The sequence below is a fragment of the Coregonus lavaretus genome (genome assembly GCF_964263955.1).
Source record: "Coregonus lavaretus genome assembly, chromosome: 10".
Taxonomy (NCBI): Eukaryota; Metazoa; Chordata; class Actinopteri; order Salmoniformes; family Salmonidae; genus Coregonus; species Coregonus lavaretus.
This window is the reverse complement of record NC_139997.1, coordinates 29,943,704-29,964,353: the sequence shown is the minus strand read 5'-3', so window position 1 is coordinate 29,964,353 and position 20,650 is coordinate 29,943,704. Positions and strand designations below refer to the sequence as shown.

General features: G+C 42.2%; 1 protein-coding gene across 1 annotated transcript in view; it reads right to left on the bottom strand.

Moving 5' to 3' along the window:
• Window positions 1-1,011: 1,011 nt before the first annotated feature.
• LOC311136408 (dehydrogenase/reductase SDR family member 11) overlaps window positions 1,012-20,650 on the bottom strand; it is a 57,471-nt gene continuing 37,832 nt past the window's right edge. Inside the window, exons 2-7 of the mRNA XM_084170526.1 lie at window positions 10,270-10,479; window positions 5,229-5,323; window positions 4,876-5,005; window positions 4,574-4,666; window positions 4,367-4,432; window positions 1,012-1,953 (exon numbers count right to left, since the gene is read on the bottom strand). Coding sequence (XP_084026652.1) covers window positions 1,912-1,953; window positions 4,367-4,432; window positions 4,574-4,666; window positions 4,876-5,005; window positions 5,229-5,323; window positions 10,270-10,479 — 636 coding nt within the window. The 3' untranslated portion in view covers window positions 1,012-1,911. The remainder of the gene's footprint in view (window positions 1,954-4,366; window positions 4,433-4,573; window positions 4,667-4,875; window positions 5,006-5,228; window positions 5,324-10,269; window positions 10,480-20,650) is intronic.

The window sequence follows — 20,650 nt, the reverse complement described above, 5'->3', positions numbered from 1 at the left end:
TACTGTACAACTCTGTCATGTTATGCTGTGTAAGGCCAAATAAAAAGCCAAAGGGTGTGCCAAGTTTTTACGATCATCAGTGGGTGGTGTCACAAACACCACTTCAAGACAGAGGTTCCTTAAACTAAAACATTCAGAGGGGTTTCGTTTACAAACCTGTCTGAGATTATTTTTACATTTTTAGTCATTTAGCAGACGCTCTTATCCAGAGCGACTTACAGTTAGTTAGTGCATACATTATTTTTTATTTTTTCATACTGGCCCCCCGTGGGAATCGAACCCACAACCCTGGTGTTGCAAACGCCATGCTCTACCAACTGAGCTATATCCCTGCTGGCCATTCCCTCCCCTACCCTGGACGACACTGGGCCAATTGTGCTCCACCCTATGGGTCTCCCGGTCGCGGCCAGCTACGACAGAGCCTGGATTCAAACCAGGATCTCTAGTGGCACAGCTATCACTACTATTGAGAACTTTGCACTGGACTAGTTCACTATTATGTGAGCAGTTATATATCACTGTCAGATTACAAACGATGTCCAGTACTGTTGTAACATGTTAGTCAACATCTAACTCACATTTTATTTGAATGGTCACAAAAAAGTACACAAAATAAATATAAATTGCAGGTTTGGTGAGTGGAAAGGTAAGTGGACTGTGAGGCCATTGCAAGCAACTGATGGGAAACTATTTCCATCCAATTAGACATGTGACTTGCACACGCTGTTAAAAATACCATTGCATGGACCTGGCATTAGGCTGAAATTATATATATTATATAATTAATATATATATATATATATATATATATATATATATATATATATATATATATATATATATATATATAATTATACATAATATATTATGCCATCTAGCTTTTATTTGTTCAATTAACAGTATAACTAACACTGTAGGCCTATTTAGATAGCAATTTACTTTCAATCAAATGAAAATAAACATTAACATTTAACACATGATCAAAACAAATAATGGTGCACAAAAAGGAGCCACCTTTGACAATTCTTAATTCATTTTATTGATAAACATCTACTGTATCATACAAGTACACACTTGAGGAGAGTATATTCGAGTTAGTTACTTCCTCTAGACAAGATGAGTGTTTTCTTTATACTCCTCCAAATGGATCCAAAGTGCAAAACAATTTAAATCACATGGGAGTGGGGAAATACACTTGCTCCAAAGTGATGGGGTTGCGTAATCGTGCTTGAATGTCCCTTACACACATTTTCTGAATTAGTGATGATTGACATGGGTTTTGAAAAACGTACGAGCGGACTTAATACCAGGCCAACCAAATCTGCTTGTTATTAAAAACAGAAGTAAAGACAGAAATGGATTGAGCATCTATGGTTAGGAAGTACAGTATGAGCCACATCTACCAATAATCATAGTTAAAATACCTATATATAAAAATGATAATTATCATTCTTTATTGAACAGCAGGGTTGTCTTCCATCATTTGAAACATATATCTATTACAACCTACACATTTTTTTTTTTTTAAACATGTGCAATTGATGGCATACTCTTCCCTCATGTAGAATATATGACCACATAAGCACATGACCAACAACCCTCTTCTCCTCTCCTAAGTTTGCAGTGGCTTCAGAGCAATACACCAAAGACCATGTTGCAGCACTCATAGTAATTCTATAGTGGTTAAGAGTACCTGCCCACCCTCTCCTCCTTTCCTCTCATCTCCACACCAGAGATCCCCCCACCACACTCAGCCACCTCCACCCCTCAAACCGATCCCTCCACTCCAAATCCAGTTGAATCCTAGTTTGTTTCCGTCGTTGCCCAGCAGGGGTCGCTAAGGAGTCGTCACCATGGCGCACGCTGCCTGGCTCCATCTGCTCCTTCAGCTGATTCCTTCCTGCTCGGTTGCTATGACACCTGTTCCACCGGCCTCATCTGCACATCTCCAATCTAGAGGCCGACAAGCAGGTTTACATACACAAACAAACTCAACAAACTGCATGAATGTCCTCAGGTCAGGACCATTGACAGCATACACTGAGTGTACAAAACATTAGGAACACCTTCAACTCGTCAGGGCATGGACTCTACAAGGTGTCAAAAGCATTCCACAGGGATGCTGGCCCATGTTGACGTCAATGCTTCCCACAGATGTGTCAGGTTGGCTGGATGTCCTTTGGGTGGTGGACCATTCTTGATACACACGGGAACCTGTTTAGCGTGAAAAACCCAGCACCGTTGCAGTTCTTGACACACTCAAACCGGTGCTCCTGGCACCTACTACCATACCCCGTTCAAATGGACTTAAATATCTATGTCTTGCCCATTCACCCTCTGAATGGCACACACACAATCCATGTCTCAATTGTCTCAAGGCTTAAAAATCACTATTTAACCCATCTCCTCCCCTTCATCTACACTGATTGAAGTGGATTTAACAAGTGACATCAATAAGAGATCATAGCTTTCACCTGGATTCACCTGGTCAGTCTGTCATGAAAAGAGCCTCATGTTTTGTACACTCAGTGTATAGTACCATTGGTCTATCTAAGAGGAGTTATTCTTGACTTGAGAAAGAGGCAGGATATACAGTACCAGTCAAAAGTTTGGACACACCTACATTTACATTTTAGTCATTTAGCAGACGCTCTTATCCAGAGCGACTTACAGTTAGTGAGTGCATACATTATTTTTTATACCCCTGTGGGAATCGAACCCACAACCCTGGCGTTGCAAGCGCCATGCTCTACCAACTGAGGCACAGGAGGCCACCTACTCATTCAAGGGGTTTTCTTTATTTTTACTATTTTCTACATTGTAGAATAATAGTGAAGACATCAAAACTATGAAATAACACATATGGAATCATGTAGTAACCAAAAAAGTGTTAAACAAATCAAAATATTTAAGATTTTAGATTCTTCAAAGTAGCCACCCTTTGCCTTGATGACAGCTTTGCACTCTTGGCATTCTCTCAACCAGCTTCATGAGGTAGTCACCTGGAATGCATTTCAATTAACAGGTGTGCCTTGTTAAAAGTTAATTTGTGGAATTTCTTTCCTTCTTAATGCGTTTGAGCCAATCAGTTGTGTTGTGACAAGGTATACAGAAGATGGTCTTTTACCAAATAGGGCTAAGTCCATATCATGGCAAGAACAGCTCAAATAAGCAAAGAGAAACGACAGTCCATCATTACTTTAAGACATGAAGGTCAGTCAATCCGGAACATTTCAAGAACTTTGAAAGTTTCTTCAAGTGCAGTCGCAAAAACCATCAAGCGCTATGATGAAACTGGCTCTCATGAGGACCGCCACAGGAAAGGAAGACCCAGAGTTACCTCTGCTGCAGAGGATAAGTTCATTAGAGTTACCAGCCTCAGAAATTTCAGCCCAAATAAATGCTTCACAGAGTTCAAGTAACAGACACATCTCAACATCAACTGTTCAGAAGAGACTGCGTGAATCAGGCCTTCATGGTCAAATTGCTGCAAAGAAACCACTACTAAAGGACACCAATAATAAGAAGAGACTTGCTTGGGTCAAGAAACACAAGCAATGGACATAAGACCGGTGGAAATCTGTCCTTTGGTCTGATGAGTCCAAATTTGAGATTTTTGGTTCCAACCGCTGTGTCTTTGTGAGACGCAGAGTAGGTGAACAGATGATCTCCGCATGTGTGGTTCCCACCGTGAAGCATGGAGAAGGAGGTGTGATGGTGCTTTGCTGGTGACACTGTCAGTGATTTATTTAGAATTCAAGGCACACTTAACCAGCATGGCTACCACAGCATTCTGCAGCGATACGCCATCCCATCTGGTTTGCGCTTAGTGGCACTCTCATTTGTTTTTCAACAGGACAATAACCCAACACACCTCCAGGCTCTGTAAGGGCTATTTGACCAAGAAGGAGAGTGATGGAGTGCTGCATCAGATGACCTAACCTCCAAAATCACCTGACCTCAACTCAATTGAGATGGTTTGGGATGAGTTGGACCGCAGAGTGAAGGAAAAGCAGCCAACAAGCGCTCAGCATATTTGGGAACTCCTTCAAGACTGTTGGAAAAGCATTCCAGGTGAAGCTGGTTGAGTGAATGCCAAGAGTGTACAAAGCTGTCATCAAGGTAAAGGGTGGCTACTTTGAAGAATCTAAAATCTAAAATATATTTTGACTTGTTTAACACTTTTTTGGTTACTACATGATTCCATATGTGTTATTTCATAGTTTTGATGTCTTCACTATTATTCTACAATGTAAAAAATTAAGAAAAACCCTTGAGTGAGTAGGTGTGTCCAAACTTTTGACTGGTACTGTAAGTAAGCCAAGTATTGACAGAAGCGACAGACAGACAGAGAGCACTACTTTACCTGGACATGAGGGGGGGCGCCCAGAACGTATGTGACTGCACTGGCTATGTCTTGTGCTTTCAAACACTGCAGAGGAAAAGAATGCCAATTAGTCATAGTTTCTAATAGTTTCTTAATGTACCGTATTTGTATTGAGAGAAGATGTAGGCCCATCCACCCACCCACCCACACACCCACCCTCACACACTCCTAGTCTAGCTGCCTTACTTTTATACTCTCATACACAGCAGCTGCTTTCTCTGGATCACTGTTGTGGTGCCGGAAGGCAAACTCAGTCTCCACTATTCCAGGGGATATACACTATGGAAGAGGAAGGCACAAACCATGGTCGTTATTTATGTTTATATACACATACACAGACAGACACTCGTACGCACGCACAGACGAACACACACACGCACAAGCGTACACACGCACCCACACAACAATCAACTTTATATCTAATAATTGTATAAGACAGTTGACAGATTCATCTGAAAAAGAGTGAATAGTAATGCTGCTCTTTTCACCGTGGCTCTGATGTGAGTCTTTGCTTCCCGTAGCTCTTGCCGTAGCCCCTCGGTTAGAGCAGTAACAGCATATTTAGTGGCACAGTAGAAGTGTTCATCTGCACTAGGTACCATTCTATGTCCCCCCATACTATAGCAGTAAGCAAAGGAGGGAGGGAGAAAAGGAGAGAAAGTGAGATAATTGCATGTATGTGATACATCCTCCATCCTGTATCCCTCTGACTTATCTTCTCTGTCTAAAACCAAGAGTAAAATTGTAGGACCTCTTTACTGTATCTCCTGAGAGAGTATTCAATCATTTAAATGTCAGTTATAACAGGCATTTAACAGGCTGAAAATAAGCTGTAGTCTACCTGTTAATATTGATGATGTGGCCATCGTCCACATTCCGCTCTTTCATTGACTGGTAGGCCTCGCGGGTACAAATGGACAGGGCCAGGACATTCACCTATAGGAGGAGAGCTTCAGTCAAAAACGTTCACCTGCATCTGCCTTCACACACACAAATACAGTTCATCTAGGTGAATGAGACTGTAGTTATTGTCATCAACAGTGTCAAAGCCAAGGCCCCTTGTGAAATTACAGGGGCTGGGACTACTTTTTGAGCAGGAGGGCTCAGCCTGAGGGGCTTGAAAGGAATGGTCTTGAGATCGATGAATTACAGTGTAAAGAAAAGGCCCAGCATAATAGATGGAAGGAAATAATACCTGGCTTCTTCTACAAGTGGGCCTCTGTGTGGTAGCACCACGCCAGGCAATGGGACGACTCCTTGTGAGGGGGAATGTGTGTGTTGGCACTGCATCTAACAGGCCTATCATGTTTAAGTACCAACACACTAGACGTTTGTGTGGTTATGTGGGTTCGTTAAACCCTTTGTACTACGCTTCACACCACCATTGCACAACACTGTACAGTGAGGGAAAAAAGTATTTGTTCCCCTGCTGATTTTGTACATTTGCCCACTGACAAAGAAATTATCAGTCTATAATTTTAAATGGTAGGTTTATTTGAACAGTGAGAGACAGAATAACAACAAAAAAATCCAGAAAAACGCATGTCAGAAATGTTATAAATTGATTTGCATTTTAATGAGGGAAATAAGTATTTGACCCCCTCTCAATCAGAAAGATTTCTGGCTCCCAGGTGTCTTTTATACAGGTAACGAGCTGAGATTAGGAGCACACTCTTAAAGGGAGTGCTCCTAATCTCAGCTTGTTACCTGTATAAAAGACACCTGTCCACAGAAGCAATCAATCAATCAGATTCCAAACTCTCCACCATGGCCAAGACCAAAGAGTTCTCCAAGGATGTCAGGGACAAGATTGTAGACCTACACAAGGCTGGAATGGGCTACAAGACCATCGCCAAGCAGCTTGGTGAGAAGGTGACAACAGTTGGTACGATTATTCGCAAATGGAAGAAACACAAAATAACTGTCAATCTCCCTCGGCCTGGGGCTCCATGCAAGATCTCACCTCGTGGAGTTGCAATGATCATGAGAACGGTGAGGAATCAGCCCAGAACTACACGGGAGGATCTTGTCAATGATCTCAAGGCAGCAGGGACCATAGTCACCAAGAAAACAATTGGTAACACACTCCGCCGTGAAGGACTGAAATCCTGCAGCGCCCGCAAGGTCCCCCTGCTCAAGAAAGCACATATACAGGCCCGTCTGAAGTATGCCAATGAACATCTGAATGATTCAGAGGAGAACTGGGTGAAAGTGTTGTGGTCAGATGAGACCAAAATCGAGCTCTTTGGCATCAACTCAACTCGCCGTGTTTGGAGGAGGAGGAATGCTGCCTATGATCCCAAGAACACCATCCCCACCGTCAAACATGGAGGTGGAAACATTATGCTTTGGGGGTGTTTTTCTGCTAAGGGGACAGGACAACTTCACCGCATCAAAAGGACGATGGACAGGGCCATGTACCGTCAAATCTTGGGTGAGAACCTCCTTCCCTCAGCCAGGGCATTGAAAATGGGTCGTGGATGGGTATTCCAGCATGACAATGACCTAAAACACACGGCCAAGGCAACAAAGGAGTGGCTCAAGAAGAAGCACATTAAGGTCCTGGAGTGGCCTAGCCAGTCTCCAGACCTTAATCCCATAGAAAATCTGTGGAGGGAGCTGAAGATTCGAGTTGCCAAACGTCAGCCTCGAAACCTTAATGACTTGGAGAAGATCTGCAAAGAGGAGTGGGACAAAATCCCTCCTGAGATGTGTGCAAACCTGGTGGCCAACTTCAAGAAACGTCTGACCTCTGTGATTGCCAACAAGGGTTTTGCCACCAAGTACTAAATCATGTTTTGCAGAGGGGTCAAATACTTACAGTGGGGATAAAAAGTATTTAGTCAGCCACCAATTGTGCAAGTTCTCCCACTTAAAAAGATGAGAGAGGCCTGTAATTTTCATCATAGGTACACGTCAACTATGACAGACAAAATGAGATTTCTTTTCTCCAGAAAATCACATTGTAGGATTTTTAATGAATTTATTTGCAAATTATGGTGGAAAATAAGTATTTGGTCAATAACAAAAGTTTCTCAATACTTTGTTATATACCCTTTGTTGGCAATGACACAGGTCAAACGTTTTCTGTAAGTCTTCACAAGGTTTTCACACACTGTTGCTGGTATTTTGGCCCATTCCTCCATGCAGATCTCTAGAGCAGTGATGTTTTGGGGCTGTCGCTGGGCAACACAGACTTTCAACTCCCTCCAAAGATTTTCTATGGGGTTGAGATCTGGAGACTGGCTAGGCCACTCCAGCACCTTGATATGCTTCTTACGAAGCCACTCCTTCGTTGCCCGGGCGGGGTGTTTGGGATCATTGTCATGCTGAAAGACCCAGCCACGTTTCATCTTCAATGCCCTTGTTGATGAAAGGAGGTTTTCACTCAAAATCTCACGATACATGGCCCCATTCATTCTTTCCTTTACACGGATCAGTCGTCCTGGTCCCTTTGCAGAAAAACAGCCCCAAAGCATGATGTTTCCACCCCCATGCTTCACAGTAGGTATGGTGTTCTTTGGATGCAACTCAGCATTCTTTGTCCTCCAAACACGACGAGTTGAGTTTTTACCAAAAAGTTTACCAAAAAATCTCAATTTGTCTGTCATAGGTACACGTCAACTATGATGAAAATTACAGGCCTCTCTCATCTTTTTAAGTGGGAGAACTTGCACAATTGGTGGCTGACTAAATACTTTTTTCCCCCACTGTATTTCACTCAGTAAAATGCAAATCTGTTTTTTTTTTTTGTTATTCTGTCTCTCACTGTTCAAATAAACCTACCATTAAAATTATAGACTGATCATGTCTTTGTCAGTGGGCAAACGTACAAAATCAGCAGGGGATTAAATAATTGTTTCCCTCACTGTATATGCACTGTATATATTTGCCATGACAGCATCCCTCCCTCTGCTTATATAGATATATCCCCTCAGTAAATTGCATATTCCCACTGTAATCAGGCTATACTCCAGAATTTTATTTTTTCCGTTCCAATATTGTATATTCTGTATGATGTCTATGTGAAGTTGTCTGTATTCTGTTTGTAAAGTGTCTATTGCTGGCAGCAATGTAAATGTACAGTGTATTCAGACCCCTTGACTTTTTCCCAAAAACATTACGTTACAGCCTTATTCTAAAATGGATTAAATTGTTTTTCCCCCCCTCATCAATCTACACACAATACCCCATAATGACAAAGCAAAAACAGGTTAAGAAATTTTAGCAAATGTATATAAAAATATACAAAAAACTAACATATCACATTTACATAAATATTCAGACCCTTTCAGTACTTTGTTGAAGCACCTTTGGCAGCGATTACAGCCGCAAGTCTTTTTGGGTAGGACGCCACAAGCTTGGCACACCTGTATTGGGGGAGTTTCTCCCATTCTTCTCTGCAGATCCTCTCAAGCGCTGTCAGGTTGGATGGGGAGCGTCACCACACAGCTATTTTCAGGTCTCTCCAGAGATGTTCGATCGGGTTCAAGTCCGGGCTCTGGCTGGGCCAATCAAGGACATTCAGAGACTTGTCCCGAAGCCACTCCTTCGTTCTCTTGGCTGTGTGCTTAGGGTTGTTGTCCTGTTGGAAGGTGAACCGTCGCCCCAGTCTGAGGTCCTGAGTGCTCTGGAGCAGGTTTTCATCAAGGATCTCTCTGTACTTTGCTCTGTTCATCTTTCCCTTGATCCTGACTAGTCTGCCAGTCCCTGCCGCTGAAAAACATCCCCACAGCATGATGCTGCCACCACCATGATTCACCATAGGGATGGTGCCAGGTTTCCCCCAGACGTGACGATTGGCATTCAGGCCAGAGTTCAATCTTGGTTTCATCAGACCAGAGAATGTTGTTTCTCATGGTCAGAGTCCTTTAGGTGCCTTTTGGCAAACTCCAAGCGGGCTGTCATGTGCCTTTTTACTGAGGAGTGGCTTCCGTCTGGCCACTCTACCATAAAGGCCTGATTGGTGATGGTTGTCCTTCTGGAAGTTTCTCCCATCTCCACAGAGGAACTCTGGAGCTCTGCCAGAGTGACCATCAAGTTCTTGGTCACCTCCCTGACCAAGGCCCTTCTCCCCCGATTGCTCAGTTTGGCCAGGCGGCCAGCTCTAGGAAGAGTCTTGGTGGTTCCAAACTTCTTCCATTTAAAAATGATGGAGGCCACTGTGTTCTTGGGGACAAATGTTTTGGTACCCTTCCCCAGATCTGTGCCTCGACACAATCCTGTCTCGGAGATCTACGGACAATTCCTTCGACCTCATGCACTGTCAACTGTGGGACCTTATATAGACAGGTGTGTGCCTTTCCAAATCATGTCCAATCAATTGAATTTACCACAGGTGGACTCCAATCAAGTTGTAGACACATCTCAAGGATGATCAATGGAAACAGGATGCACCCGAGCTCAATTTCGAGTCTCATAGCAAAGGGTCTGAATACTTATGTATATAAGTTATGTTTTTTATTTTTAATAAATTTGTAAACATTTCTAAAAACCTGTTTTTGCATTGTCATTATGGGGTATTGTGCATAGATTGATGAGGAATTGTTATTATTTAATACATTTTAAAATAAGGCTGTAACGTAACAAAATGTGGAAAAAGTAAAGGGGTCTGAATACTTTCCAAATGCACTGTACTTGGCGAATACAAATGATTCTGATTCTACTCTATAACCAAACATTTTTCACAGTTATTCTCTATTTAGCTATGGTTGCTACACTCAAGTACAGCAGTTCAGTTGTTGAGTAACCCAACTGTATGACAGCCCAGCACACAGTTACACAGTTGTTACTACGTTGTTACAGTTGTTGTTGATTGGAAAGACATGCGTACATAGTGTGTGTGTGTGAACCCATGTACATTGTGTGTGTTGTCCACTCACGTCGATCATGTTCCTCCAGCCGTCGGTCTTGCCGCTGAGCAAGGGTTCGTTGTGGGCCAGGCCTGCATTGTTGATACACACGTCCACCCCCTGGTGCAGCGTCTTGATGGCAGAGAACATGGACAGGATGTCCTCCTCACAGGACAGGTCACACTTATAGGGGATCAGCGTGCCGCTGTAGCCCGCGCTCTGGCACTCTGCTGCCAGCTTCTACAAACAGCACACAGATAGGGAGAAGACTTCGATCACAAATCAGGTAAACACTTGACATGAGAATTTAAGAAACTCCAGATTATAACATGTGTTGGACTTTCTAGATTGACAATTTCGGCAATCAAAATTATTAGTAATAGGCCTAATGAATTTGGTCTATCACACTGATTTGAGCTGTAATACGGGAGACATGAGAAAAAGAAAAAACACCCCAAACAAATTAGCGCCCTACCCATTCCCCGGGCCGAAAGGAGCCATAACCATACAATCAATCCTGGTATATTCCATAAAAGGAAGATAGAAACAATTTCTCTAGTCTTGTCTGAAGTTTATCAACCAAGAACACTTACATTTTCCGATTTACATATTTGCAGAGTATAGAAAGACCATAACATCTGCAATCTTTGTTGTTAACAAATTGTTGGTATTATACCAATTTCATTTAGGGACAAATGTCGGTTTAGACTCAGTGTCTGGCTTAAGGAAATAAGCAATATGTTTATGAGCCTTATTAACCATGATGACCCTTATAAAACTAAAGTGACCCTTGACCCTTATGAACCTTACTCCTACACTAACATGGAGCTATGGAGAGCCACAGTCCCTGTCTCCCTGGCCTGCTCCAGGCACAACCAGCACAACCAGGTCAGCCTACCTCATTGCAGGCTTCCAGTCTGATGCGACTGGACATAGATCCCCCTACCGGGCACAGTCACATGATGTCCCTGTCTGGACTGCTCTCAGTACAGAACAAGAGGGGAGGGATGGGGGAAGAGTGTGTGTGTGTGTGTGTGTGCGGGGGGGCGGGGTTGGTGGCAGCCGCAGCAGCGGCAGGCAGGGATTATGCCAAGGACTGCATGGCATTCTCAGCCTCTCCCTCTCTCTCTTTTCGAGCCAAAGTGCTGTGACATTTGGGACGAGAGCACTCAGTCTCATGAGGACAGGACAGGGATGGAGCAACGTGGGGACACGCATGTACACACACACTAATATTCTATATAGCCTAGAGCAGGGATCATCAACTAGATTCAGCCGCAGGACTATTTTTTCTTGAGTGGATGGTCAGGGGAAGTATGTTGCCACTGCTCAACGAGAATAGCCTATGCAGCTGCCAACACCTCAAACATGTTGACATATTTACGCTGACGTCACCCCAGTATTCCTACCACTGGAGTAACAGAAACACACACACAAAAAAACGTTATCTCCCCTCTGCATTCAAGCAGCCCTTCGCAGCTGATCCTGACCGGGCCAAAGAGAAGACTAGGGGTTTCAGCACCTGGTGAAAGTGCTCGAGCGATGTTACGAACTTCGCCCTCTCGCACCCATTTCAGCAAACAGGTAGTACCCGCTCTATATAAGCAAGCTAAAGCCGAAGTTGTCAATGAATTGGCCAATGCACCCTGTGTTGAGTTCACTACAGATGGATGGACCTCCAGGGCTACAGAGAGCTACTTAACAGTGACAGCCTGGGAAATTAGGAATACCGTGCTACAGACACGCCCCCTTTGAGTCACATATTTTTCTCTTCATAAGAAAACACTAGCATAGGCCTAAATAATGTCTGAGCCATGTTTACATATTGATTTCACATGCATATTGCACTTTATTTTATTGTTCTTTTTGAGTAATCATGTGTTTTCATTTAAGAAAATGTGTTGGAAATTACTGATTGTGCTCTCATCAGGCATTATATGACTCATGATCATATAGATCATATATGGAATCAAGAATACCAACACATTGTATTTTCTTAAAAGATGCAATTTGTAAAAATTGCTCCGCCATTTCCTGGTTGCAAAAATTAAAATACTTTGTTTAATTTCAGTTTGTGACAAAACAAGCAGTGTAGAGAATCATTGTACCATCTAAACCACTGTGAAATATATTTCCAATAACCCAAAATATTGTATTTTCAGCTGTTTGAAGCTGGTTTACAAAACTGAAAGTAAAAGATGCAAAAATGAAACTTAAAAAACGGGAAGAATAGAAATAGTGCACATAGAACAGATCTACTGCTTCTTAGACTTGCTTTCAATGAAAATGACAGATCTAACACACATTTCTACACTGAACAAAAATATAAATACAACATGCAACAATTTCACATATTTTACTGCGTTACAGTTCATATAAGGAAATCAGTCAATTGAAATAAATTAATTAGGCCCTAATCTATGGATTTCACATGACTGGGAATACAGATATGCATATGTTGGTCACAGATACCTTTAAAAAAAAGGTTGGGGCATGGATCAGAAAACCAGTCAGTATCTGGTGTGACCACCATTTGGCTCATGCAGCGCGACATCTTCTTCGCATAGAGTTGATCAGGCTGTTGAATGTGGCCTGTGGAATGTTGTCTCACTCCTCTTCAATGGCTGTAGGAAGTTGCTTGATATTGGCAGGAACTGGAACACACTGTCGTACACGTTGATCCAGAGTATCCCAAACATGCTCAATGGGTGACATGTCTGGTGAGTATGCAGGCCATGGAAGAACTGGGACATTTTCAGCTTCCAGGAATAGTGTACAGATCCTTGCGACATGGGGCTGTGCATTATCATGCTGAAACATGAGGTGAAGGCGGCGGATGAATGGCACGACAATGGGCCTCAGGATCTCATCACGGTCTCTCTGTGCATTCAAATTGCCATCGATAAAATGCAATTGTGTTCATTGTCCGTAGCTTATGCCTGTCCATACCATAACCCCACCGCCACCATGGGGCACTCTGTTCACAACGTTGACATCAGCAAACCGCATGCCCACACGATGCCATCTGCCCGGTACAGTTGAAACCGGGATTCATCAGTGAAGAGCACACTTCTCCAGCATGTCAGTGGCCATCAAAGGTGAGCATTTGCCCACTGAAGTCAGTTACAATGCCGAACTGCAGTCAGGTCAAGACCCTGGTGAGGACGACGAGCACGCAGATGAGCTTCCCTGAGACGGTTTCTGACAGTTTGTGCAGAAATTCAGCTGTTCGGGTAGCTGGTCTCAGACGATCCCGCAGGTGAAGAAGCCGGATGTGGAGGTCCTAGGTTGGCGTGATTACATGTGGTCTGCGGTTGTGAGGCCGGTTGGACATACTGCCAAATTCTCTAAAACGACGTTGGAGGCGGCTTATGGTAGAGAAATTAACATTCAATTATTTGACAACAGCTCTGGTGGACATTCCTGCAGTCAGCATGCCAATTGCACGCTCCCTCAAACTTGAGACATGTGGCATTGTGTTGTGTGACAAAACTGCACATTTTAGAGTGGCCTTTTATTGTACCCAGCACAAGATAAACCTGTGTAATGACCATGCTGTTTAATCAGCTTCTTGATATGCCACACCGGTCAAGTGGATGGATTATCTTGGCAAAGGAGAAATTTGTGCACAACATTTGAGAGAGATAAGCTTTTTGTGTGTATGGAACATGGGACCAACACTTTACATGTTGCATTTATATTTTAGTTCAGTATATGTGAATTTGGTCGGATCGCCCAGACATATTTAAATAAATAAAAAACATTTACTTCAGTTACTGTTGGCATTTAATTTTTCCGCTGTGCCGAAACCAAACAGTGACCCCAAAACCGCAATATGTACCGAACCATGGGTTTGGTGAACCGTTACACCCCTACTGAAAACGTTTAGCCATCCCAATTACATTTGTTTGAAATAATTAAATAATATTTCTTTGGAGTGCCGGCAATGATTGAAACGCTGCTGCTAAATGAATATAGGGGAAACACTGGGGTGAACTGAATTCCAATTCAATGGCACAAATACAAGCAATAAAATTCCAATTCAATGGCACAAATACAAGCAATAAAATAATAGGAATCACAGCCTCAGCATCCTAACAGGGGCTCCACTCTTTACCCTGCCGTGATCCCCCACCCCTAAGAAGTTTTTTTTGTGTGTGTGCCTGGGCTGCCTGGCATGGACACCAACTCTTAGGGAGGGAGGGAGAGGCACAGTGGGCGAGGGTAGGGTGTATGAGGAAGAGGATGAGGGATGATTGCCAAACGGAGCAGTGAACTGAAGCACAGCCTTGACCAGGAGAAAAGAGCGGGTGATGTGAATGAGCAGAGCAGCGGTAGATGGGATGGGATCAGGGGCTAGGGGCAGGAAGTCTCATACAGTGTGTAGTGTTGTGTGTGTGCGTGTTGGCACTGTGTTTAACAGGCCTGTGTGTAATACCCACACATTGCGCACTGCTGCAGCACTGGCACTGGGGCATGCTGTGCTATGGATGCAATGCGACACACAAGTATGCATGCATGCACACCATTGTCCCTTCACACACATCCATGATAACCCCCACACAGTAATGTGATCAGCACAACATAGAAAATCAGGAGTAATGGACACAAGTCCATTTGAATGATACTATGTAGATATAAAAATAGAAATGGAATTCCTGATTTACCTGAGGTCATGATAGGACATCTGTAAACAAATTATGCACAAATGTCTGTTTGTGACTGTGTCACTCTCAACACAAACCCTCTCAGTGGAGTGAGCCGGCAGTACACTGTGGGCAAAATCATTCACAGTGATTTGTGTCTGCCTTCCCTCTGGGCAGGTGAGCAGAACAACTCAATCCCTTCATGACACAGATACACAAAATTACACAATCAACACTATCACCCTCTAGGGGACCACATCTATTCTCCTAACAACTTGGATATAGCAGGCTGATCATTTATTTTCAGGGCAGTGTGTTGGTTGGTTATTCTATCCTTGTGGGGATTTCCCAAGTCCCCAAGAGGACAAAGGCTATTTTAAGCTTTGGGGTTAGGTTTAGGGTTACAATTAGAGTTAGAATTAGGGTAAGGTAAGGGGTTAGGTTTAGGAGTTAGGGTTAGGGTTTGGGTTAGAGTTACGGGTTTAGGCCCTGTGTAGCTCAGTTGGTAGAGTATGGCGCTTGCAACGCCAGGGTTGTGGGTTCGATTTCCACGGGGGGCCAGTATGAAAATTGATGCACTCACTAACTGTAAGTCGCTCTGGATAAGAGCGTCTGCTAAATAAAAAAAATAAAAAATTGGGGTTAGGTTTAGGGTTAGGGAAAATAGGATTTTGAATGGAAATTAATTTTAGGTCCCCACGAGGATAGAAGAAGATAACATAACGTGTGTGTGTGATTATGACTTCCCCTCCATGCACTCCCTGACATGATATTAAAACGGTAGGAGAGAAGAACATCATCCTAGTTCAGCTTCAGTGTTGTAGATACAGGCTGCATAGCTACAAACTACATGGGGCAAATAGAGAGGGACTATAGGTCAGTTTCATAAAGCATGCACACACACAGCCTACACAAACAAACAAACAAACACACACAGCCTTCACAAACACTAGGGTTGTCACGATACCAGAATTCTGACTACAATATCGATACCAGGTTTAGTATCACAATCCTCGATACCATCACAATACTCAATACTAAAACGATACCACAGCAAAAAAAGAAGGCGTATTAGCCAAAGTCACAGAATGGCACTTGATCCAGACAGATCTTTTGAGTTGAATATCATTACATTAAAATGTTTCAATGTATGCATTAATGAATCATTAATACAATCAATCAAACTATATAACGGTAATCATTTATTTGAATGGTATATCTCTAGTCTATTGATAAACTGGGTAAATCAAGATGTAGCCTAGGCCTATTCAGGTGAATGCATATACAAAAGGAGTGTGGATGCATTGAGTTATTGAGCTAGTTTTGGCTGATTTCATGGGGCTACAGATGAAAAACAATCTGTTTCCCTTCCATTTGGGACTTATTTTGTTGTACTGATCAACAACAATTACATAGAAGAAAACAAGCCATAGAAAGTTGGTTGCAATTTCAATTTAATCCTCCAGAAACGACAGAACAAATAATGCAACAAATATTGTGGTTAAACTCAAATATACTAATTGATAAAAAACCTTTTTTTTTTGACAAAATGTTTAAAAAAGGTATTATCTTCGTAAATGATATTATCGGTAGGACTGGTGGAGTTATGTCGCACATGCTGCTAACAAAAACATATGGAAATGTCTGCTCTACCCAAAATTACAACCAAATAATTGCAGCATTACCGCAAATATGGAAAAGGAAAGTGGAAGGGGGAAAAAGTAAGGAACTTGTCTGTCGGCCTTGCATTAAAGAATATAATTGGTTAAAGAAAATTGTGATAAATAAAAAAGTATACCAGTTTCATTTAAGGACCAAAGGATTGACAGCCGTCCCATATAGATTGCAAAATAGTTGGGAAGAGATTTGACGTACCGATTCCATGGCATAGTGTTTATGAATTGATACGCAAAACGACGCCGGATTCAAAACTTTATTATATAAAATTATTGCTACCAATAGAATGTTATTTATATGGGGGATACAATCTTCCCAGCTCTGCAGATTTTGCTGCAAAGAGACAGAATCATTAGATCATTTGTTTTGGTACTGTCCATTTGTAGCATGTTTTTGGACACAGGTCCAGGAATGGCTAAAGGATTGCAATATTTACCTGGTGCTAACCCTGCAGATAGCACTACTGGGTGATCTGAAAAGTCATAGTCAATCGATCAATAATATAATAATACTTTTAGCAAAAAAAATTATATTCAATTTACGATCTGTAGAAACAATGAGAATAGAAAGGTTCAGAAGTTTTGTAAAACATCACAGTACAGTTGAAAAATATATGGCAAATAGAAATCCAATATGGATGGTGTTACGAGATAGATGTGAGGTGTTGAATGGAGCTGAAGGATGGGACTAATAACAACAACTAATAACAACAAGATAACTAATGTAAAGCATACTGTGTCCATAATAAGTATATAGGTTATAGGTTGAGAGCTTTTGTGAAAGAGCACAGTTAGAAAAATATGGCATATAGAAGCAAACCAGATGGACATCATGAAAATGATCGGAGGAAGTTCAAGAGTAAAAACAAACAAAATATAATTATTGTAGAATTTGACTGTGTCCATAAAATGTATATAGTATGTATGGGCTGGAAGTAGAGGCCTAAGCGTTGTTGTTCACTAGTTTACTCCAATTGGGGAAGGGGTGGTGGGGTTGGAAAGTAATGAAGGGAAATATAATTGAAAAAAGGATATGTGCGTGTGTATGGATGTATGTATGTATGTATGTATGTATGTATGTGTGTGTGTGTGTGTATGTGTATATGTGTATGTGTATGTGTGTGTATATACAGTTGAAGTCGGAAGTTTACATACTTATGTTGGAGTCATTAAAACTCGTTTTTCAACCACTCCACAAATCTCTTGTGAACAAACTATAGTTTTGGCAAGTCGGTTAGGACATCTACTTTGTGCATGACACAAGTAATGTTTCCAACAATTGTTTACAGACAATTTCACTTATAATTCACTGTATCACAATTCCAGTGGGTCAGAAGTTTACATACACTAAGTTGACTGTGCCTTTAAACAGCTTGGAAAATTCCAGAAAATTATGTCATGGCTTTAGAAGCTTCTGATAGGCTAATTGACATCATTTGAGTCAAGCCAGACTACGGTTTGCAACTGCACATGGGGACAAAGATTGTACTTTTTGGAAAAATGTCCTCTGGTCTGATGAAACAAAAATATAACTGTTTGGCCATAATGACCATCGTTATGTTTGGAGGAAAAAGGAGGAGCTTGCAAGCCGAAGAACACCATCCCAACCGTGAAGCACAGGGGTGGCAGCATCATGCTGTAGGGGTGCTTTGCTGCAGGAGGGACTGGTGCACTTCACAAAATAGATGGCGTCATGAGGTAGGAAAATTATGTGGATATATTGAAGCAACATCTCAAGACATCAGTCAGGAAGTTAAAGCTTGGTCACAAATGGGTCTTCCAAATGGACAATGACCTCAAGCATACTTCCAAAGTTGTGGCAAAATGGCTTAAGGACAACAAAGTCAAGGTATTGGAGTGGCCATCACAAAGCCCTGACCTCAATCCTATAGAAAATGTGTGGGCCGAACTGAAAAAGCGTGTGTGAGCAAGGAGGCCTACAAACCTGACTCAGTTACAGTGAGGGAAAAAAGTATTTGATCCCCTGCTGATTTTGTACGTTTGCCCACTGACAAAGAAATGATCAGTCTATAATTTTAATGGTACGTTTATTTGAACAGTGAGAGACAGAATAACAACAAAAAAATCCAGAAAAAAAACGCATGTCAAAAATGTTATAAATTGATTTGCATTTTAATGAGGGAAATAAGTATCTGACCCCCTCTCAATCAGAAAGATTTCAGGCTCCCAGGTGTCTTTTATACAGGTAACAAGCTGAGATTAGGAGCACACTCTTAAAGGGAGTGCTCCTAATCTCAGCTTGTTACCTGTATAAAAGACACCTGTCCACAGAAGCAATCAATCAATCAGATTCCAAACTCTCCACCATGGCCAAGACCAAAGAGCTCTCCAAGGATGTCAGGGACAAGATTGTAGACCTACACAAGGCTGGAATGGGCTGCAAGACCATCGCCAAGCAGCTTGGTGAGAAGGTGACAACAGTTGGTGCGATTATTCGCAAATGGAAGAAACACAAAAAAACTGTCAACCTCCCTCGGCCAGGGGCTCCATGCAAGATCTCACCTCGTGGATTTGCAATGATCATGAGAACGGTGAGGAATCAGCCCAGAACTACACGGGAGGATCTTGTCAATGATCTCAAGGCAGCTGGGACCATAGTCACCAAGAAAACAATTGGTAACACACTACGCCGTGAAGGACTGAAATCCTGCAGCGCCCGCAAGGTCCCCATGCTCAAGAAAGCACATATACAGGCCCATCTGAAGTTTGCCAATTAACATCTGAATGATTCAGAGGAGAACTGGGTGAAAGTGTTGTGGTCAGATGAGACCAAAATCGAGCTCTTTGGCATCAACTCAACTCGCCGTGTTTGGAGGAGGAGGAATGCTGCCTATGACCCCAAGAACACCATCCCCACCGTCAAACATGGAGGTGGAAACATTATGCTTTGGGTGTGTTTTCTGCTAAGGGGACAGGAGAACTTCACCGCATCAAAGGGACGATGGAAGAGGCCATGTACCGTCAAATCTTGGGTGAGAACCTCCTTCCCTCAGCCAGGGCATTGAAAATGGGTCGTGGATGGGTATTCCAGCATGACAATGACCCAAAACACACGGCCAAGGCAACAAAGGAGTGGCTCAAGAAGAAGCACTTTAAGGTCCTGGAGTGGCCTAGCCAGTCTCCAGACCTTAATCCCATAGAAAATCTGTGGAGGGAGCTGAAGGTTCGAGTTGCCAAACGTCAGCCTTGAAACCTTAATGACTTGGAGAAGATCTGCAAAGAGGAGTGGAACAAAATCCCTCCTGAGATGTGTGCAAACCTGGTGGCCAACTACAAGAAACGTCTGACCTCTGTGATTGCCAACAAGGGTTTTGCCACCAAGTACTAAGTCATGTTTTGCAGAGGGGTCAAATACTTATTTCCCTCAGTAAAATGCAAATCAATTTATAACATTTTTGACATGTGTTTTTCTGGATCTTTTTGTTGTTATTCTGTCTCTCACTGTTCAAATAAACCTACCATTAAAATTATAGACTGATCATGTCTTTGTCAGTGGGCAAACTTACAAAATCAGCAGGGGATCAAATACTTTTTTCCCTCACTGTACACCAGCTCTGTCAGGAGGAATGGGCCAAAATTCACCCAACTTATTGTGGGAAGCTTGTGGAAGGCTACCCGAAACGTTCGACCCAAGTTAAACAATTTAAAGGCAATGCTACCAAATACTAATTGAGTGTATGTAAACTTCTGACCCACTGGGAATGTGATGAAATAAATAAAAGCTGAAATAAATAATTCTCTCTACAATTATTCTGACATTTCACATTCTTAAAATAAAAGTGGTAAACCTAACTGACCTAAGACATGGAATGTCAGGAATTGTGAAAAACTGAGATTAAATGCATTTGGCTAAGGTGTATGTAAACTTCCGACTTCAACTGTGTATATATACACTGCTCAAAAAAATAAAGGGAACACTAAAATAACACGTCCTAGATCTGAATGAATGAAATAATCTTATTAAAAACTTTTTTCTTTACATAGTTGAATGTGCTGACAACAAAATCACACAAAAATTATCAATGGAAATCAAATGTATCAACCCATGGAGGTCTGGATTTGGAGTCA